Source organism: Rhinatrema bivittatum, chromosome 6, assembly GCF_901001135.1.
Source record: "Rhinatrema bivittatum chromosome 6, aRhiBiv1.1, whole genome shotgun sequence".
NCBI classification, from domain to species: domain Eukaryota; kingdom Metazoa; phylum Chordata; class Amphibia; order Gymnophiona; family Rhinatrematidae; genus Rhinatrema; species Rhinatrema bivittatum.
The window spans coordinates 204,571,545-204,594,366 of NC_042620.1; the positions used below are offsets into that span (position 1 = coordinate 204,571,545).

General features: G+C 43.2%; 1 protein-coding gene across 9 annotated transcripts in view; it reads right to left on the reverse strand.

The window, feature by feature from the left end:
* The window catches only part of MLPH (melanophilin), a 329,932-nt gene that overhangs the window by 64,550 nt on the left and 242,560 nt on the right, over positions 1-22,822 (reverse strand). For 7 of the 9 annotated variants that reach the window (XM_029606456.1, XM_029606455.1, XM_029606448.1 and 4 more), the window contains 2 exons: positions 16,486-16,569; positions 2,343-2,387 (listed from right to left, as the gene is read on the reverse strand). The exons of 1 other annotated variant lie outside the window; for it this stretch is intronic. In XM_029606456.1, the coding sequence (XP_029462316.1) occupies positions 2,343-2,387; positions 16,486-16,569 (129 nt within the window). The remainder of the gene's footprint in view (positions 1-2,342; positions 2,388-16,485; positions 16,570-22,822) is intronic. One more of the 9 variants, XM_029606453.1, reaches the window with a different exon arrangement.

The following is a 22,822-nucleotide window of genomic DNA, read 5'->3' on the forward strand; positions in this document are numbered from 1 at the left end:
CGATCTTCAAGTAATAGTGGGATGACCAGCCAGGCGGGAGTCATGAGCCCATTGAAGGACCTTCTGTTGTAGATGCTGGAGCACCACAGTCTACTCAGGAGGAACTGTGAATGTGGCAGTAACCACAATCGTAATTGTGTTAATAATATGCCATGGTGCTTCCAGAGTTTCCTCCATATCAAAGGAACATGAGAGGGTATCAGTTTGACAGTGCTTTCCAGCAGGATGGTACCAAAACACAAAATCAAACAGATTAAAAAGCAATGACCAGTGGGCTTGCTTGGGGTTTAACCTCTGCGCTTGTACCAGATGTTCAAGGTTTTTGAAATCTGTATAGATAGATAGTGGATATTTTGATCTCTTCAGCAGGTTTCGCCATTCCTCCAATGCTAGCTTGACTGCTAGTAACTCACAATCTCCGATGGTGTAATTTTTCTTTCCCAGAGAGAATTTCCTTGAAAAGTAAGAGCAAGTCACGAGAATACTATTTTGATTATGCTGTAGGAGGACAGCACCTACCTTGAGAGTGGATGCAGCTATCTCCAGAATAAATGGCTTTGATGGGTCTGGATGGTATAGACACTTATCAAGGGTGAACTTTTTTTGAGATGCTCAAAGGCTTTGATAGCATCCACACACCATTTCTTGGTGTCCGAGCCCCTTTTTGTTAAGGCTGTAAGAGAGGCCACTAGGGAGGAGTAATCATGGATAAATTGTAGATAGCAATTTGCGACCCAGGAAGCACTGGAATGCCTTGAAGTCCACAGGCTGGGGCCACTCCAGTATGGTTTTTAGTTTATTGGGGTCCATACAGAGGTCATGGAGAGAGATAAAGTAACCCAAGAAGGGAAATTCCTCTTGCCTGAAAGTACACGTCTCAAACTTCTCTGAGCCTCTAGATTACCTGCGTCAAATGGTGTCTGTACTCCAGCAAGGATGTCAAGAAGACTAGGATATCATCCAGGTATCACATGGGAGAAGAGAAAGTCCCAAATAAATTGAAAGACTGCAGAAGCATTGCACAATCTGAATGGCATCACTAGATGTTCCTGGTGTCCATTATGGGTATTAAAGGTAATCTTCAATTCGTCGCCCTCTTGGATTCTGATCAGGTTATATGCCCCCCTGAAGGTCCAGCTTAGTGAATATTTGTGCTTCTCAAAGGCGATCAAAGAACTCTGAGATCAAGGAAAAAGGATAGCGATTCGTCTTGGTGATTGAGTTAAGACCACGATATTCAATGCAGGGGCACAATGACTGTCCTTTCTTCCCTATGAAAAAAAGCCAGTACCTGCAGGTAAGGAAGAGGGCCAAATGAATCGTCAGTCCAGATTTTCTCTGATATACTTGGGCAAAGCTTCAGTTTCTTGTGCCGAGAGGGGGTAGACTCTGCCTCTGGGCGGGACCTTCCCTGGTACCAAGTCAATAGCACAGTCATAAGAGCGGTGTAGGGGCAGGACCTTCTTAAATGACAGCAGTAGCTGATGTCATCAGTAGGTGCCTGCCAGGGGATTCCCGCCAAGGCCTCTTTAATTACTGGCATGTGCCTAAAGGGAGTGGCAGAGCAGCATGGCAGCAGTCCCCAGGCACCATGTTAGTGTGCGAGCCACGAAACGCAGCCCAGGAGGAGAGGAGAGGCATTCCTGACATGCGTGCGAACCGGCGGCATTGAGAATGAGTGAGGTGGCTAGCAGGACGGCCCTGCAAGCCGTGCTTCATGACACTGACTGGATGCCAACTAGGATGATAAAGATTTTACTTTGTTCTACCTCCTGGATAAAATGTTTTACAGGCATAATATAAAATTTGAATAAATGAAATGAAATGAAGACCCTAAAGGGACACCATCCTGCCTGGGGAAGCCCACAGTCAGAGAAGAGTGAAGAAGAAGAGGAATGTGAAACTGTGTACTGCTGTGGGTCTGAAGCTGGATAGAAGACCCTGATGAGGAGCTGAAAGATCTTTGTCCAAAGACCTTGGACTTAGACAAGTGAAAGAACTGTGAATAATCTGTGAAGTATCTTTAATTGTATTGAGAGACTGCTGAAGGATCATTTAGTGATTGCCTGGACTTTGCTTTTTGGATTTTTTTTTTTTTTTTTTTTTAAACAAAATCTCTCTCTGTTTTGGAACAAACTTTTCTTGGTGTGGGCTCCTATTTTTCTTCCCCTTGTTAAGTACAAGTCTCCCCTTGGGTGTTACAGCTTTGCTGTCCCCAGTGGACTGAATTCTTGTTTCGGGGTTGCAGAAAGCTCTTTTCCCACCCCTGCAGCCACTGAAGGTGATCCCCGATGAAGTGGGGTTACACTAGCCTTTTTTTTTTTTTTTTTTAAAGTGTTCACCTCTAAAGTTTGCTTCTGCCAGTCTTTCCCCAGAAATATTCTTACCTGTAAAGATAATTTTATTTTCAAAGGAAAAATAGAAGCATAATCAAGAGACACATAAATTGTTACCTTCATTAGCATGATTCTTGAAAGTTAAACGCAATTATAATTTCTTTACATCAGTTTAATAGTAATACAAATACAAAATGTACAATAGAACGCTGGTAATTCTTTATAGGGCATGCATAAGTATTGTCCTTAAAGGAGAGTTGCTGTCTTTTCAGGCTGTTATCATATAGGTTGTGAAAATCAATAGCAACATAATTACTAGCAAACTAAAACAAATTTTACTTTCTAAAGTTATATGGAAATGTAGAACTTCTTTCTGCATATCATCGCCAAAATTAATCCACTCCTTCCTGAACATAATAAAAACAAAATCCCATTACCTACTTACCGTATCTACGCTCCCAGCATCTCCCACTTACACTATTGCAACCTGCCTCTCACAGGACTGAACCATCTCTCTCCGGTTTAGTCCATTCAAACTTAGGCTGCACATCTTTTCCTTCAGTGTCATTATGGTCATGTAACCCTTCTTCTCAAGTCACTACATCAGCTCTCCATCTGCTTCCGCCAACAATTCAAACATCTATTCACCCAGACTTTTAAAAAAAAACCTAAAAACTTGGCTGTTCAAACAGGCCTTTACATAATCCCCTCCCCCCAATTGTACTCGCCACAGTACTATTTTCCTTCCCTTAATCAACCCTTATTCACCGTTCATCCTCCCCCTCTCCCCTCTCCAGTCCTCAGCCCCATCTCCTCTCCCTTATTTCATTTAACCACCAAGTGTATTTATGCCTTAAGTTTAACTGTTAACACCTTGTTATTGCCTTCCAGCTTCGCGTCACCTTCTCCCTTATACATCCAATGTTCGTTTTAACTCCCTGTTCCATGTAACTTTTCTTTTCTTTCTAATGTTATTTTATACCCATTCTATGTAAACTGATGTGATGTGCAAATGAATGTCGGCAGAGAAAAGTTTTAAATAAATAAATAAGTGTGTCCTCTTTGCAGTTTCTCATTAGGCATTCCCCTATCATTTCCCTTTTTTACCACTCCTTGTGAGATTCAGTCATTGGGCAAACTGCTTTTATCTTTACCCTTCTCTTCCATCCCCAGCTCTCAACTGCACTTTCTACCTTACTACATCGTGGGCCTGGAACAGCCTTTCTGCATTAGTACGTCATTCCTCTTCTCTGGTCATATTCAAGTCCCACTTAAAATCCTACCTTGTTGAAGTTGCTTTTAAATCTTAAACCTTGGATCTCTCTGACCACAACCTTTTTGATGTTAACCAAGGTTATTGGTTTATTGTAATAAGTAAGGAGACAATCAAACTGCCTGCACTGGTGCAAACTCTGTGGGTACTTTTTACATGCAGAGTTTGCACTAATAATAATAATAATAATAATAATAATAATAAAAAAGACACGGATAGTTTTGCTCTAATTATTTCCCATGGAAAAAATACCTGCAGAGATAGTCACCTGCTTTTTCTGTGCGTACATTTCTGGCCCAAACAAAGCACATAGTTTTGAAAATTCAAAACTAATCCCTTTCATGAGAATTCTGCAAAACAATGCAAATAACATTGTCCATGTTGTAGAACAGTATATGTGAGTTTACCTGTATGGAGGTGGGCAATTTTCAAAAAGCCCAATTCTATGGATAAAATACTGTCATACCCACAGAAATTGTTTTCAAAATTTTCATTTCTATTTCCTGAAGCCTCTTATGTCTTGTCTGTGCGTCTTGACTAGACTGTACATGCCACTGAGAAAGGACTATCCCTTATATGTATCTGTACAGTGCCACATATGACTACTAATGCTATAGAAATGAAACAGGGAAAGTGGCCTTTTGCCATCAATTACATGCACTCTCACTTAAGTATGTTCCCATAGAAACAAGCATTTTGCTTTTGTTTTGTCCCCATTCCTTAATTTGAAGTGTAAACATGTCACAGACATGCACAATAATACAAAGTAAGTAAAATTGCTCAGATATCACATACATCAGCCTTAAACCAAATGGCGCTCTCCCTGTTATCTGGATCTTATATTAAAGTGACAGATAAGGGCTGGCAAGATGGCTCAGCTGGTAAGTGTTTTGCACTGCCATGCGGAAGCTCCCTGGGTCACAGTAACATAAATGACAGCAGAAAAAGACCATCCAGTCTACCCATCAGCAACCCATCCACCCTGGGCATATGTGCACACAAATTCCTCTTGATACTAGGGATCATCTATGTTTATCCTATGCCCTTTTCAATTCCATTAACATTTTTGTCTCCATCACCTATACTGGGAGGGCATTCCAGGCACCCACCATTCTTTCCATGAACAAAATAGCTTCTGATATTAGTCCTGCCTCTATACCCCCTTGGATCTTCTGTTACAGAAAGGGGAGCCCTGAGGCCTTTGCCCTCTGTTATGCGCACGCAGGCTTTGGCTAGACGGAGCAAGAGATGCCATGAGCAGCTGCTGCGGGAGAATAGGAGATATGTGCCCTTGGACCTCGGTGAACCCAGAGAGGAGCTCTGGGGAAACACCGAGGCTGGTGAGACAAATCTGTGTCTGGGTCGAGACCAAGCTCAGGCCCCTGCCAACCTGCATACCTCAGTGAGACCAACCACCCTTGGTTGGTCTCTGAGTGGTCCTCTGCCTACTCCAAACCCTTTCGGACCTGCCGCTGGGAACGGCAATGGCAGCAGGCCGGACAGGAGACGAGGGCAGACGAAGGCTCTGGAACCTGAAGGCTGAGATAGGAGACTTAGGGCGTGAAGACTCAGATGAGAAGCTTGAGATGTGAAGACTCAGACGAGAAACTTGAGCACGAAGACTCAGGATCAAGGTTTTAGGAACAAGAACTGGTTAGAGGCTGCAACGCAGCGCGCCCTACACATCCCACAGCCCATGACTGGTCACGGACCACGCTTGAGTGTGGAGCAGGCTCCAGACGAATACATGGTAGTTGAAGCCGGAACATGGTGAAGATTCAGTAGAAGCCTGTACCAAGGCACGCCCTACGCAGCCGCCCATGGCTGGTCGTGGACCATGCTGAAATGGCACAGGTTCAATCAGAGTCTTAGGCATGGATGGTGCAGCCACCAGAACATCCAAGGGCCGAGACAAATTCCAGGGTAAGGGGCCAAGATGAGACTTGGCTTCGAGCAAGGGAAGGGGGCCAAGGCAAGACTTAGCTTAAGGCATGAAACATGGGACCAAGACGAGACTTGCCTTCAAAGTGAAGATGACCCTCTGGAGACTAGTGCTGCGAGACGAAAAGGCTGGCCCATGCCACGAGGTGATGAGACATGACATGACATGACACACCAGAGAAGGTAGCCATGAGGAATCAAGGGTCCAGGAAGCAGAAGCAGAAACAAAGCATCAGGAATGAACCCAACTGACCTAGGCTCCAATGTCCGAGAACAGGAACCGGACGAAACGGATTTACCCTCGGGATGGACATCTGGAGGACTCAAGGAGCTGGAACATCACAGGAAGACCACGAGACATCAGGAAAACCATGAAACATCAGGAAGAGACCAGGAACATGAAGAACGATGAGGGATCCCATGAAGAACAGGAAATACCAGCAGGAGTGAAGACGAGAAGTCCTTGAGATGAACTAACTCCTTGCGAAGGCAACCAAGGACTAGAAGCTGGGCCCTTATATAGGGCTGAAGATCAGGAAACGTCCTGGAAGGAGTCCAGGTGGGGCCAGTAGGCTGGTCCTTTAAAACTCTGAAGGAGGCGCGGCCCGCGCCCTAGGAGACAGGAAGCAGGAAGTATGCAGAACCATGGCCAGCAGCCATGCTGCAGGAGCAGTGCAGGGAGAAGCCGGGCCTCTACACAGGCCCCGATGTTAGCAGTGGCTCCTGCCACTGCTGGAAGCACCGAGGGTGGCTCCAGACACCAGGAAAGCCTGGGGACTGCGGCCTCCAGGCCATGAAGCTGAAGAGAGCATCGGCGGCAGTCCCTGCTGCAAGAAGGTCCCGATAGGCGTGGCTCCAAGCCACGCTGAAGATTAAAGTCCATGGCTCCTGCACTGCGGAGGTAAGTGCAGAATCATAACAGCTTCATATCATGTCCCCTAGTACTAGAACTTCCTTACCATTGATTGCTTCAATCCCTGGGTTGGGGCTTTTGCTTCTCAAGTAGGCTGTGGCTGGGGATATTACAGAGATAGCGTTCACAGCCCCCAAGGGAAAGAGGCCATGGCCATTGCCTATGGATGACATTGAGTGGCCAGATTCAGGGTCCATGATAGCAGGGTTCTGGAGGGGACCTTGGTGCATGGCCTCCAGCCCAGGACTGCACTGCAATGACTGGACTAAAAGTAAGTTGGGAAGAGATATGAAATAGAGGAAGATATCCCCAGTAGTGCGAAAAAAGGTTCCTGGCACCAGATCCCAGCCCTGGTTCTGAGCTGGAAGGAGCAGAAAGAAACTGCTGGGTCAAATAAAAAGTGTTAGATAAAATCTTGCTCATGTTTACAGCTTGAGTAAATCTAAGACCTTATTCAACAAAGAGTTTTCCATAGGTATGGAATGGGAAAAGCCGATATTGAATAAGACTCAGTCCCTGTGCTTGACCAATTCAAAATTTAGAAATATACTAGATGGTAGAATCAGTGAGGTACTGCCAATTTATTTTTTTTTATTTTACAAAGGGACTCTCACCAGCTCTGCTCTACTACATCACTGTACATCACTGAGTAGAAAGACTGATTAGGCAATCTCTTGTACTGGCAGAGCACATGGACTAAATTAATTTAGATTATTGTATAGATTGAAGTAGCAAGTATTTTCCTCAATGTTCATGATTACTTATTGAGTTAGATTGCTTAAAATGTTAAGCTGTCTACAAATGTAACCACTGAAAGTATTAACTCTGCATCAGTATCTATATAAAAATATAAGAAATGCCATTCTGAATCAGTCCAAGGCCATCAAGCCCAGCATTCTGTCTCTGATTGTGTCCAGTCCAAGTCACAAGTACACTTCAGATCCCAAAAAGTTGATCTATTTCTTGTGACTCAGTCCTAGGGATAGCAATGGCTTTCCTCAGTCTACCTGTCTAATAATGTTTTATGGACTTTTCCTGCAGGAACATGTCCAAACTTTTAAATCTCGTTATGCTAGTTGCCTTGACCACGCCTTCTGATAACACATTCCACAGCTTGATTGTGCGCTGCGTGAAAAAGTACTTTCTATGATTTGTTCTAAATTAACTGGCTGTTAGTTTCTTGGAAGGCTCCCCTGTTTTATTATTTGAGAAAGTAAATACCCATCCTTTTTTCACCAGTTCTACCCTACTCATGATTTTACAAACTTCAGTCATGTGCCTTCTCAGCTGTCTCTTTTCTGAGCTGAAGAGCCCTATCCTGGGACTATTAGATGTGAGTGAGGTGAAGGAAGTGGGAAGCAGTTTGTGAGTGAAGTGATCGGAGGAGGTGAAAAAAGAGTGAATGAGGGGAGGAATAGCATTGGTTGTAGTGGTCGGAGGGACAGAGAAAAGAGTAAGTGAATGAGGAGAGCATATGGCATTGCTCCCTTTCTTCCGCATTAGAATTCCAGGCCCATGCCCCTGTAACAAGGAGACTGAGGACAGTAGACAGTGCCAACCAGTCTGCTCTCACCCTGGCAGAGGTGAGCCAGCTGATTCTGGCTTTAAGAGGAGGCCTGTACTTTAGTGGTCAAGGTAGGAGAGCAGAAGAAATGCTGGAGATGGTTATTTTCCAGGGAGAAAAGGGACTTGAGGATCACCAAGGATAGGGAGTTAGACTTAGGGGCTTTAGGACACTGGTGGAAGGAGGGGGCAGAGATCACTAGGGAATTTAGGGGCAGAGGCTGGGGATGAAGGATCAGGATCACCAAGGCAGAGAGGAGGAGGGGATTAGAGAGTCCCATTTTCTCTGTCCGCTTTCTCTTCCTTATCCCAGCCATCCTTCACCTACCAGTGTTCATCGAGCATGTTAAGAATGTGAATAATTGTGTTTGGGTGTGTGTGAGAGAGAGAGAGAGCTCACACCCAGTCTGGTCCTGCCTCTTTACATAGGTCACTCCTGGCCTTGGTCCCGCCTATCTCATCACCTCCATAGTCCACTTCCTTTTTGTCTACAAATTAAGCTCTGCCCATCATATTACTCCCTTGCACCAGAATACGAGATCTTCTTGTCAGATCTAGGATTATTATATTGCCAAATTTGTTTGCCTTTTTAAATTCCACATGTATTTCTAAATAGTCCATTGTCAGATCAGGTTGTAACACCATTGTAGGACTGCCAAATAGCTTCATTTTTGTATTGACATGCTAATCCAGTCGTGCTTTTTCACATTGAATCTATGCATTTGCAATTCTGATTTCATTAAGAAAAGCAGCACTACAAATCCATGCATGTAATAGGGGTAGAACCAGAACTGGTACAGCCAGGTTCTCAAAATATGGAACTAATTATCAATTAGACTGAAAATGGAAATAAAAGCATTGGCATGTCTACTGTAGAGGCCAGTCCGCTTCACCATAGGAAAAAAGGAGGAACATTTGAGAGATGAGAGATTCAGGGGTCAGTAGTGGTTTAGTGTTTGATAGGAGAGTCCATCCCCTAAAAGTTGGGTCAGTAGTTAGGGCGTATAAAAGGTATCTTAAGGAGTCCCTGGGGGAATGGGAAGATTTATTCCTGGGAATGTAGGAAAGGCAGCAGGGGGCTGGACTCTTCAGCTTTACAAGGAGGGAAAAGACAGTTGCCTTTCTCATCCATAAAGGAGGAATGCTCTCTCTCTCTCTCTCTCTCCTGTTCTTGTGAGAAGCACTATCCAGGAGGGTTCTGGCCCCAGGTCTTGGGAAGAGGGACTGCATCCAATACCAAGGTATTTAAGATATATTTTTGAATGGAAGAAGAGAACTTTATGGTTCATAGTGGGGCTTGTGGAGGAGTTAGAGACATATGGAGAACAAGTGGAGAGTCCCAGCCTTTACCATTCTACTCAACTTGTTTCAGTAGCTGAGGTTTTGTATTTTGTCAGGAAGTATTTCTTCACGGAGAGAGTGGTGGATGCCTGGAATGCCCTTCCGGAGGAAGTGGTGAAGTCCAAAACTGTGAAGCACTTCAAAGGGGCGTGGGATAAACACTGTGGATCCATCAGGTCCAGAGGACACATATAAAAGAGCAGGCAGCAAAACACTGCACGGAGCGGCAGTAGCCACAGAGGCATTCACGGAGCGGGATGCCAGTGGCCAGTGGTAGGTGTCCACCTTCACGGAGCAGAAGGATGAAGGGCAGCCATCTCCCAATTAAAAAAAAAACAAAAAAAGAAAAAAACAGGGATGGGTTCATGGGCTATAGGTATTACCAATTATTAGGCTTTTCAATATTTGATGATAGTTAATGTGACTTTCAAGGCATGCTTCACTTTCAATGCATATCCAGCATAGCTCCCTGCTTCAACGGCAGGGGAGAAGAAAAACTAATACTTCACACATATCCAGCATTGCCCTCTGCTTCATGGCAGAGAGCTATGCTGCCGCTTACCCAACTAATCAAACTTAATATTTCACTTGGAAGCAGCTCCATCACTGCTCTCTACATTAATAGTGGGGGTGAAAGGGAAATAGAACCTTAGGTTACTAAGAGCCAAGAGAAACAGATAAGTATGAGAAAACAGAAGTGTGAAGCTTGCTGGGCAGACTGGATGGACCAATTGGTCTTCTTCTGCCGTCATTTCTATGTTTCTATGTTTTTATGAACTGTCTTCCACTTTTTGTAATACTAGATTCTTATTATTTGGATTCAGCAAACTTTAATTTTACGTTTTAGAACGAATGAGTATGATCCCCTGGGCCTTACAGGTTAAGCCTATTCCCCCATAGCACGAATCTGTAGTTTTCCAAATGGTAAAATGATGATATTCTATGGGTAGGAGATTGTTTGTGTAGAGCTTTAAAAACAAGGGCAATGATGAACTGAAAAAAAATGTAGAGGCAGGACTCTGAATAGACTTTGTTAAGATTTAGAAATACAGCATTCTATCTGAATAAAAGACTCTTCTAGCATAGAAGACTAGAGAGGTGCTAATTAGTTTGCCAATCAATAATGTAAGATAAAAATGATGATTCTCTTATTAGTTAATTTTCCATTTAGGACACAATTTTCAAGTTCAAAGGAGATAATGAGTTTAAAAAAAAAATTACCAAGGTTCTGGCACTAATGAAAAAAAAGTGTGTGCCTCATTTTTTAAGATTTAAAAGCTTTCATTGATTAACTTTGATATCATTTCAGATTTCTTTCCATTGAAGTGTACGTGGTATGGTATGGTATGGTCTAGAAATACAGTGTAGTATCTTGCCTACTAGTTTTCCTTCAATCTGAGAAATCGTACAATAAAGAAGTCCCTTAGGGATAGGCAAGGACTTCTGGAGCCCACAAGCAATGTTCCCTCTAAGCCAAGGGAGGCAACTCCAGTCTTTGAGTGTCACAAACAGGACATCCTCAATAAATATGCATGAGATATATTTGTATATAATGTAGACAGTGCCTACCCTGGCTCTATCAGGCCGATGCAATATAGCGCACTCAGCCAAGCGCACTGGTTAACCCATGGTTGGACACGCATTTTGGAAGCACGTCCACAACCCCTTATATTACAAGGGGATTAGTGCATCTAAAATGCTTGTCCACCCCCCCACAAAGCTAAAAGCACTCATCACATACAAATGCATGTTGATGAGGCTATTATCTCTTCTCCCTGATGCAACAAAAAGAAGTGCGCCCGACGTGCACATTTTTACCCTCAGAAATCAACACCTGTCCAGAGCAAGCATTAATTTTTGAGTAGCCCAAAAAGTGTACAGAAAAGCCGAAAATACAGCTTTTCTGTACTTCCTCTGACTTAATAGCGTGGCGATGTTAAGTCAGAGGAACAAAAAGGAGGAGAACCTTTAAAAATAAAATAAATTTTAAAAAGCATGTCGCGTTCAGGTTAGGAAAAGGGATGCTCAGTTAATGAGCATCCCTTTTCCTAACCTGTGGCTGTGTACAGGTTAGGAAAATGAACATTTGTAAAACTGTGTGTCCATTTTCCTAACTCTCTGACAGCCACCAATCCTGGTGCCCACTGCCGAGGAGGCGCGAGGGACGCACAATTTCCCCTAGTGCCTCCTTTTTACCACAGCAACCAATTTAAATATTAAATCAGGCACCCCAGAGAGGTTGATCGGCGTGCATTAGGAGAGCGGGCACTCAATCATGAGCGCCCCTTAATCCCGCGCCGATATTGCATCAGCCTGTAAGTGTGGGTCCACTGACCATATTCTATCCACTGGGTTTGCTCCACCCATCTTACAGTTTGAACCCCAGTCTTCTGGCTTCATGTGGTTGAAATCACAAGATAGCTTCAGCACATCCAGCAGAGAGAATGCTGTCAGCGGCCCCGCCCTGACACATACACACATGCATATACACACACAAACACTCACACACACATACACACATGCATACACATACACACACACAGCTTAGAGGGAACATTACCTATAGAAGAAACTAATTAAAGGGCAGTTGTTCCCAAATCTGATCCCTGAATTCTGGTTTTCAAGGTAACCACAATATGCAACTTAACTTGGTTCTTTGACAAACTATGTGCAAATATACTTCACGAATATTCATCAAGGATAGCCTCTAAAACAGATGTGTTTGGAAGTGTTTAGAATTACATTTTGGAACAGGCAACCATCTAGTTCATCTGAGAGATTAAGTCAATCTGTGTTTTCAAAATGTCATATGTGTTGCGGTCCCGCCCTTACCTCGTCACCCGGGGAAGAACACCAGCAAGTCCCAGGGATTCTCTGGGCCTGCTCGGTCCTCCTCCGCTGTAGCTCTGCCCCCTTAGGCACGCGCGTGCGCAGAGGGAACCCTTTTAAAGGGCCTCTGGTGCGAAATCGCGGCCAGCCCACTTTCGTGACATCAGACGCCGGCGGGGATTTAAACCCGGCATCTGACCGAAGATCCCTTCCTTGCAACGTGGTCGACTCCTAGTGAGTGGTGAGTTGCTGTTCCTCGGTTCCTGCCTCGGATCCTGCTCCAGGCCTTCTTATGTCCTGCATCCAGTCCCGTGGGTCTCCAAGTCTTAGGATCCGTCTTGCTGCTGCTCCGCTGCCGCCTCTTTCTGCAGTTCCAAGTGCCGGTATACCCTTCTTTGGATAGTCTTCGGCTTTGACCTCGGCTTGTCTTCTCATGTGCTGATCTCCACCTGGCCTGATCCTGGTCCGTCTTCTCGCCTCTTCAACCTCCCTGGGCCACCTAAGTTCCAGCGGTCCGGATCCTCATGGGCTCCTCCTGGGGGGATCTCGGGCTTCCAGGGTGAAGTATCCATCAGTCTTCTGCTTCTGATCCGCCTACCGGCCTGCTTCTCTCAACAGAGATAAAACCTGTCTACAGCTTTCCATCCCCAGAGTAATGGGCAGACTGAGGAAATGAATCGTTCCTTGAAGACATTTCTCCGCAGCTTTGCTACAGAAAGGCAAAACAATTTGGTAGCGCTGCTACCATGGGCTGAGTTCTCTTACAACAATCACACCCATTCAGCTACTGGAAAATCGCCCTTCCAAATAGTATTTGGTCGGCAACTCAGGCCTCCAATTCCATTGCCAATGCCTGTCCCTTCACCAGCAGCTCAACTCTCTGCCTTTCAATTACAGAACCTCTGGAGTTCCGTGCAACGAAAGCTCTCCAAAGTGGCAAGACTCGCAAAGAAAATTGCCGATCGACACCGACGACCAGCACCTGTCTTCTTACCAGGCGATAAAGTCTGGTTAAGCACTAAGAACCTTCACCTTTGAGTGCCATCCCGGAAATTGGCCCCCAGGTATTGTGGCCCTTTTCGCGTTGCAGAGAGGGTTGGCCTGGTGTCCTGTCGGCTACGCCTCCCCACTACGTTACGTGTGCACAACGTGTTTCATGTGTCTTTACTGAAACCAGTGGTGTTCTCCAGATATCATCGTCGATTGCCTGATCCTGCAGCCTCCCAGATACAGGATGATATAACTTATCAAGTCTGTGAGGTGCTCAACGTTTGCTTTTACCATCGGCGATGGGAATACCTCCTAGCATGGGAGGGGTGTGGTCCGGAGTAGAACACATGGGAGCCTGCACGAAACATCCTGGATAAATCCCTACTGCAACAATTTCATCAAGAACATCCTGGTAAACCGGGGCCCTTAAAAAGGGGACGTAAGAGAGGGGGTACTGTTGTGGTCCCGGTCGCGACCCTCGCAACCAGGTCATTACCTGGTCACCTGGGGAAGAACGCCAGCAAGTCCGGGGATTCTCTGGGCCTGCTCGGTCCTCCGCAGCGGCGTCTCCACAAGGGAGACGCCGCCGAACGCCGCTGTAGCTCCGCCCCCTTAGGCATGCGCGTGTGCAGAGGGAACCCTTTTAAAGGGCCTCTGGCACAAAATAGCGGCCAGCCCACTTTCGTGACATCAGACGCCGGCGGGGATTTAAACCCGGCATCTGACCAAAGATCCCTGCCTTGCACGTGGTCGACTCCTAGTGAGTGGTGAGTTGCTGTTCCTGCTTGTTCCTCGGATCCTGCTCCAGGTCTTCCTACGTCCTGCATCCAGTCCCGTGGGTCTCCAGGTCCTGGGATCCGTCTTGCTGCTGCCTCTTCTGCAGTTCCATGTGCTGGTATACCCTTCTTCGGATAGTCTTCGGCTTTGACCTCGGCTTGTCTTCTCGTGTGCTGATCTCCACCTGTCCTGATCCTGGTCCGTCTTCTCGCCTCTTCGACCTCCCTGGTCCACCTAAGTCCCAGCGGTGCGGATCCTCATGGGCTCCTCCTGGGGGGATCTCAGGCTTCCAGGGTGAAGTATCCATCAGTCTTCTGCTTCTGATCCGCCTACATTTTTGCTACCCAATGTTTGTCGAACCTCTTGTAAATATCCTTTTTGCCTTTCCATCTACCCAATATTTGTCGAATACCTTGTAAATATCCTTTTTACCTACCCAGCTTTCTAATCAGTATATCGACCATATGTCACTGATCTTTGTAAATTGTTACTCTGTTTACTTATTAGTTTTTATGGTTCCTTTCTCATAGTTATCGTTCCATGTAAAGGTAATGCCTAAAAGTTTTTAAGTTATCTGTAAACCGATACGATGTGCAAACGGATGTCGGTATATAAAAAAATTCTAAATAAATAAATACTGGCCTGCTTCTCTCAACGGAGATCTCTTCCACCCTTTCTCCGTCCGGTCGGTCCAAGGATCCACCTCCCAGGTCGCCACAATATGTTTACCTGCATATTCTGGAATTTGTCATGCTGCTTTATCAATACAAATTACAGGACTATAAAAAGCAGAGCGCTTAGAGCTGGAAATTGGAAAATTTGAGAATGGCACAAAATGACTTTGATATATTGAAATATTGAGATCTGGTTGCCACCTTTTCCAGACTGACTCAGATCCACTACATTTCCACTGGACAATTACATTAGAAGCTGCAGAATACGAGAATATACAAATAAATCATTCAACAATCCATCTTTGGGTTCTGGTTCCATTTATTTATTTATTTATTTGTATTTATATGCCGTCTATACCAAAGCCCCAGGCAGCTCGATCAAAACATACACAGTAGCTCAATCCATGGTACAAAAACTGTAAATCAAAATAGAGAAGAGCAAAAAACAAAACTCTACCAGCTAGGATCAGTCCAACATCAGTCTGTGCTTAGAGAAGACTGTCTTACCACTCCTCCATCCTTCCTTCTCACCCTTTGTCTCTTCCCTATCTCTCCTGAAAGGAGAAACCACTGAGGCCCACCAGTGGTATGTTCTGTTAGTGCACACATGAGAGAAAATAATGATGAAGAAAGAGGAGATTGGGATTTGATGCTACCCTGTCTGCTGGTTGCTGAGAGAAGCATATATCTTTAGAACTCTACGCCAGTGGTGAGTACTTTTTTAGCTGGTTTTAATAAAAGGTTGACGTCCCAATAGCTGCCATGTTTTAAGCACCATGAATCTATGAATTCTGCTGGCCCCTAAAATAGACGTGATCTATATTGAAACACTGGCAGTGTTGGGCTGAGGCTCCCTGTGACTGTATGATGGCAAAGTCAACTGGCCATTGATGATTTGTAAAGCACACTTACATTAAGTACTGTACATACAGAGATTTCTTTGTATTCTCTAATTAAAGATGTATCCCGGCTCTAACTGGACTATCATTGGCATGTAAGATTCTAACAAGCGCTGTCTATAGATTTTGACAAAAACTGCAGCAGCCATAGTTGCAATAAAAAACACCAAAAAATGATACATTGGGCATAAGTCTGTTATATGATTAAAATTGGTTGATCATTTGCTGAACTTAATTGGCTGCTTGCACTTTTTATGATACCAGCAGGCGATAATATTAGTTGCACAGGACCCATTCTTATTTGGTAGTTTTGATTAATTGATTTAAATGGATAATTAGGTTTCTGTTATTTTGTTGTTCACAAAAGGCGTGACAGATTTAGTATTTTAAGGATTCCCTGCCAGCAACTGACACGAGTGTGCTTTAGCTTATTAGCACAATGCTATTCCACAAATCACACAGCAGATTTTCTAAGATTTATTTAAACAATAAGCATGAAATCATGGTAAATAGCACTTTTCCTGGCCATTACAATGCAACTCATGCATATACTATAATATGAGGCATGAAGCTGATGATCAAGTCACTCAGAAGTGTATTGTTCAGGAAAAGCTTACCCTGGAGTCCCTTCATGCTGTTTATCATCATTTAAAATTGTTGTGATGCCATATTAAGGGCATCCATTGTAACATGGGAAAGAAATCACAAATCAATGCCTGATTGTGGCACTCTCTATATCAACATTTAAGTCAGGTTACAATAGATAACAATATATCCTTTTTACTGAGTAAACTTCCCACTCCCATTAACATATTGGAATAAATAATCAGTTTTTATTCTGTATAAGATCAACACCCTCAGCATTAACCATGCAACAGTGAAACAAAATAATGAAAGGCAAAAGCTTTGTGATCACCTGAGCAGAGCTCCTACCGACTGGCCATATTACCTCATCAGAGTGCACATAGATTCTCTCCTCCAGCCGGTACAGCATCCGTTCAATAGCATACATGCGCTTATTCAGGTCAGAGATCTACAAGAAAAGCAAAAGAGGAACACAGAATAGGAGAAAACCCACCACCAAAATCAGAGCAGATAGGCAGTAACATGCATGTACCAGTCTGCAACACTGCAACCATAGGAAAGATAGGTAGTAACCCTCACCAGAATGCAGCAGTGCCACCAAAAAGAACAGGCAAAATTTTAGCCATTTTTTTTCTCTCTCATAGGGCCTAATTTACTAAGGCTTTTCTCCTATTCTGAATATTATGGGAAAAATGCTTAGCACAAGAGGCTCATGGTTTGTTTTGTAGTGGTATAACCTTTCTCCTTTCTATTTTTGCACACACCTCTTCGCCATTATATCACAAGCGGGAATATGGACAGCAATGCATACCAGTAGGGATGTACAGTGCCAAAGTTTTTTGTTCAGATCATTTCTTCTTTTTGAAGAGTTTTTTATTTTTATTTTATTTATTCAGTGCTTTTTTCAATTCATTTTGCTTGTCAAACGAAAAAAAACCCCATTATTAAACCCCCCCTCCCCCAAACAAGCAAAAAATCCATAGCCACTAAAAAAATAAAATAAAACATAAAAACGAGCCTCCAGTGTCCCAGGCTGGCCTTCCTGGGCCAAAAAACTGCCTTGAGCCAGGCCTGGCACTGAGGCCTAGTACCTGGCCGGGTTCAGCACAGAGGTCTAGCCCCAGGCTGGGCCTAGCCAAGAAGCCTGCCCAGAGCTGGTCAGGGCCAGATTCTTGACAAGTGCCAGGACAGGGAACGCCTATCCCTGCCGCCTCCTATTCCCTTTTTGACTCCTTCGTTGAAATGGGTAGGAATGATTCCCAGCACTTGAAAAATGGTGCCATCCACAAAACTTCATGTTCACTTGGAGGCTTCCTCTAGTGCAGCCATTGCCATTTTGTTGTATAGCCATACATTTCTATGGCTGTACAACAAAATGGCACGTCTATACAGGAGGAAGTAGACAACATGACATCTCTTTGGTGCCATACCCAGGTTGACAGCACCATTTTTGAAGTGCCAGGATATGGGCAGGAGTGAATGGGCATCACTCCTGCCCATTTCAACACTGGAGCCGGGAAAGTAGTAAGACAGGAATGTGGTGGGAGATTGCTGGCCCTGGCCTGTCCTGGACAGGTCCTGGGACTAGGCCTTAGTCCTGCACCCGGTCCAGGGTAAAACCTTGGTGCTGGACAGGGCCCTGGGCTAGGTCACAACACTGAGCTGTTGGGGCCCATTTGTGTTTTTTAAATGCAATAAATATGAAAATAAGCCAAAATTTTTGTGTTTTCTTTATCAGAAGCTATTTTTGATTTGTTTCATTTAGAACGAATCAAAAATGGCTTCAGTTGCATTTTTTACATTCATTAAAAATGAATGCATATCCTTACATATTAAACTGAAACAGACAATACCAACCAATCACTACAATGTTTTACTTCTTGTTAAACTTTTTATCTCTCCTCTAACTCTAATCCCAGTTAGAATAACCCCTGTTTTATTGTAACTTTTTCTTCTATGCACTTGTTATACTTTTGTAATGTATACTCTTACGTTTTAGCTATTTCCGTTATAATGTATTGCTCACCCCTTGTTTTATGTAAACCGACATGATACGAACTTCCGTGAATGCCGGTATAGAAAAACACTAAATAAATAAATAAATAAATACATACATATCAGTATGTTTATGTTGTACAGCTACTATTGGACAGATTCTTACAAGCCTAGAACCACCCTAGGCCCCCATTTACTATGACAGATTGATGCACTAAAGAATTAAATGCCAAATTTGGTACTTAACATGCATTAAATTTGCATTAACATACATTATCGGTAATGCACACATAAACTCTTACGATTTTACAAAGTTTAATGCAAGCCAAATGTTAATGAGCTGCTTGTCAAGCAAATGCATTCTAATCAGCCTAATATTTAATCACATTTAATATCATGATTTGAGTTAAGTTAAACAAGACAAGTACACTTTCAAGAAGTCCAGTTAATATTAGACACAAATATGTATTTACCAAGACCCACCCCCTCCTTAACAGCCTGTCAGTATCACCTTCCCCTGAGCAGAACCACCCCTTGGTTGAGCCCATGAAGGGCAAACAAGAAAAAGAAGAGCATGAAATGAACTGGTATCATTTGATACTATGGGGTCTGTGGGGCAGGAATGGGGCTCACTTCTGCCCCATAGACCCTGGGACCGCTTCACATGGGGTAGCAGGGACCTAGAAAAGAGAGGTTCTGGAGAGGGGGTATGCTTCAGACAGGTTAGGGATGATGCTTGGGGAGAGATGGGGCTCTGCTTTGAGGAAGAGTCTGCTGTGGGGGTATGTGGAGAAAGTCTGGGGGATTTCTGCTCAGGGAGGGGGGATTGAATTCTGCTTGGGCAGATTCTACTGCTTATCCTGGGGGGTTGGGGGGATGGGATGGGGGACAGTGATGTTAAAACAGCTGGTAACACTCAAGTTTTATGTGAATAGAAACACTAAAAAAAATTCACACAACCCCAGATGATAAAGCAAAACAAGATAGCAGACTTGCACTCCCCCTCCTCTCCCTCTCCCTTAATTAACTTCCCCCACCCAACTTATCCGAAGAGGGAAAATAGTGGCACTTACAGGCGAGGTGGTGGCAGCCAGAAAAGGTGCAGTAGTAATGGCAACTGAATTCTAATGTGCTCACAGGTCTCAGCCATCGGCATGGGCCCTTCCCATGAGTGCCTGATCTAACAAGACCACCATGCAGGAGGAGGATGTGGGGTCTGTGCCTGTGTACTGGCTAACCAGCCCCATGCTGACTGCTTCTGCTGACTGAAGATTGGAGCAGAAGTCTGAAAGGGAATGGGGTAGTGGAGCAGCAGATATCTGGGTGGTGATGGTGGTGGTGCTTAGGGGATAGAGGGAGAGAGGTTCTGTTTCTCGCAACTTCATCTGCCGTTTTTGTGACCTCTATTTTGAGGGGGTGACTAGCAGTTTGGGAATCACTGCTCTAGACAGGATTTTTTTCTCTTCTATGAAGGCAATTTCCAAATAGCTTGCATATGCTAAAGTTTGCAGGTACTTTTTAGGCACATACTTTAGCCCAAATTTTCAAAGCAAATTTATGCGCATAAATCAGCTTTGAAAATCCACAGGCATGCATCGAGCCAGTAGGTAGTTTTGCGCATGTATATTTTGTGTGTTTATTTCTGAAAAACAAAAGTAAACTTGTAAATCATGATCCCGGACACAACTCCGTCCTCCCAGAATGCCTCTTTGTAGTGTTCATAAAAAGTACACATCCTCCCGGATAATTTTAAAAAATCATTTATGTTTGTAAAATCAGGTTTTATGTGCTTAAATCCTTTTGAAATTGACCCCCTATACTTCGAGTTACACATACAAGCAGTATTTGACCACTAGGGGGCTGTTGCTCTGTTTGTGGAAAGTGAGGAATTTTAATCTTGAAACAAGAAAGTCCATATTTAGTAAATTGGTAAGCAGCAAAGTTATTTGAGTAAAGTTATCCAAATAACTTTAGCCATCCCGCTGAAAATACTTAGTTAAATTTAACTTCAGACTTAACCAGCTATTTGCTCGATGGATGTTGGTCTATCCCAACATGGCACATCTTATGTTCTTAATATTACTAATAGTAAATTAGATAATTTAATGAGTATAAAGGGCATTAAGAACATAACATAAGAAAATGCCATACTGGGTCAGACCAAGGGTCCATCAAGCCCAGCATCCTGTTTCCAACAGTGGCCAATCCAGGCCATAAGAACCTGGCAAGTACCCAAATAGAGAAAATTTACTTCATATTGCTGATGGGTGTATTTTATTTTTTAAATCTTGCATAGTTCACAGAGGATATGACTTTTTGTTTTTTAGCTAATAAACGTGTACAACTTCAAACAAAAATAATCTTTTTATAGAAAGACTCTGTAATTATGTTATAATAAGAATCATTCCCTACAAAAGAATTTAGCTGTCTCTCTGGATCATAACCCTGTAGCTTCCTTTCAGGACTATCACGCTTTTCTCAAGATGTACCTGATTTTTTCCACATTTGCTTTCTCATGTTGCATTTGCATTGTTTCATATCTCATTAATTAGATTTTTGCAGAGCTTGGTCTTTGAGTGGCTTATGTCTCCCCCCCTAGGAATAATACAAGTGAATTGAAATGAGTGCCAACATGGACACTTCCTAAACCAGCCCCCATAATTAACAACCTTAAGTTCATCTTTGCTATCCTAGCCTTTTCTTAAGACAGGCAGTAAACAAAAAGAAGTTTTATTCCATGTAAGGACAGTTTGTATGATACCTGAGAGCACAGAATGAAATGTACCACCGCTTTAATAGAGCGGAAGGGATGATTCAGAGGCATAAAACATTGGCTAATGCAAGCTGGAACACAGCCTTCATGATACTCTTATCAAATAGTCAGCTGTACTATAGCTGTAAATTACCCTAGTGATATAGCTAGCTGCAGATCTGTGAGGATACTTTGCAAGAGAATTATTGTGGTATAATATGGTTGAAAGAGGAGATCTCAACAAAATTGTTTGATATATTATATGCCTTGGATAGTATTTAAAATGGATTTTTGCTTTTTTCCAAGCATTTTCAGCATTTTGCTGGCCTACTTTGATTATCTCCTAAATTATTATTGACTACATACTAGGTAGAGCTCCTATAACCTCCCCAGTATTGCTGGTAAATATCTGCCTTTAATAAAGACTATTGGGTCAATTCATCCATTCACAGTCTGGAATCAAGGCAGTGATGGATCAATATTCTGCAGGGTCCAGTAAATAACATGGGTGAAGGGGATAACAAAAGTCATCTAAATAAGATACATAACAAGTCCAAGGAAAGCAGTAACCTGAATGAGAAAAGCTGGACAGGTATGAGCATAAATGCTCGTAGTCTGGGCAATAAAATTCCAGACCTGCAAGCCCTAATGGTGGAGGCGGACTTGGACATTGTTGTTGGCATGGAGACATGGTTCATGGAATCTCATGATTGGGATACACCATACCAGGCTCTAACTTGTTAAGGAAGGACAAAGAGGAAAGAAAAGGGGAAGAAATAGCTCTTTATGTCAAAAACAATATCCAAGAAGAAGCTTTATGGGCTGTCCTAAAAAAAGATGATGGTGCATCCATTTTTATTGGAGTGGTTTACAGGCCTCTGAATAAAACAGAAGAACTAGAGAGTGATCTGGTTGAAGACATCCAAAAGGTGGGAAAGAAGGGAGAAGTGGTGATTGTTAGAGATTTTAATCTGCCAGACGTAGACTGGAGAATCTCTTCTGAAGAATCTAATAGAAGTAGAGAGATGGTGGATGATCTGCAAGGGGCTCTGTTCAAACAAATGGTAATGGAACCCACAAGGGAGGGAGCTATATTTCATTTAGTGCTCACTAACAGGGATATCGTCTCTAATGTCCGGGTGGGTGCCCATCTCAGTACTAGTGATCATCAGATGGTATGGTTTGATATCGCAAATAGGATACGGAGAAGTCGCACGATCACCCGAGTTTTGCATTTCAAAAATATAGACTTTGTTGAAATGGGGAAGTACCTGGAGGGAGAACTAGAAGCCTGGGAGAAAATGAGAGAGGTGGAACAACAGTGGGCCAAACTAAAAGGAGAAATTACAAAGGCAACTAATCTATATGTTAGAAAAGTAAACAAAAGTAAGAGAAATAAGAAACCTATCTGGTTCTCAAAGGAGGTGAAAAGCAAAAAGAACAGTGTTCAAGAAATATAAAGGATTCCAAAGGGAGGAACACAAGGAAGAATATCTGGTGAAACTGAGGGAGACGAAGAAAGTAATCAAGAAAGCAAAAAGTCAAGTGGAAGAAAGGATTGCCAAAGAGGTAAAGAAAGGTGACAAAACATTTTCCAGATACATAAGAGAAAGGAGAAAGGTCCAAAGTAGTATAATGAAATTGAAAGGTGAAAAGGATCAATGTGTGGAGAGAGATGAAAAAATGGCAGAAATATTTTATTTATTTATTTATTTAACATTTTTCTATACCGACCTTCATGGTGATAACCATATCAAATCGGTTTATATAGAACGGGGAGGAACTTTAACAATAAACAATCATTTAACAAAAGGAGCAAAGTTACAATCAACAAGGTGGATAAACTTGGAAGCATAGGAAGCTGGAAAAAAGAGTAGAAGAAGGCAAATAGCCAAGAACATAATAAGAATACGAGTTAGTAGTTTGTATATATTGGCTGCTTAGGGATTCCTAA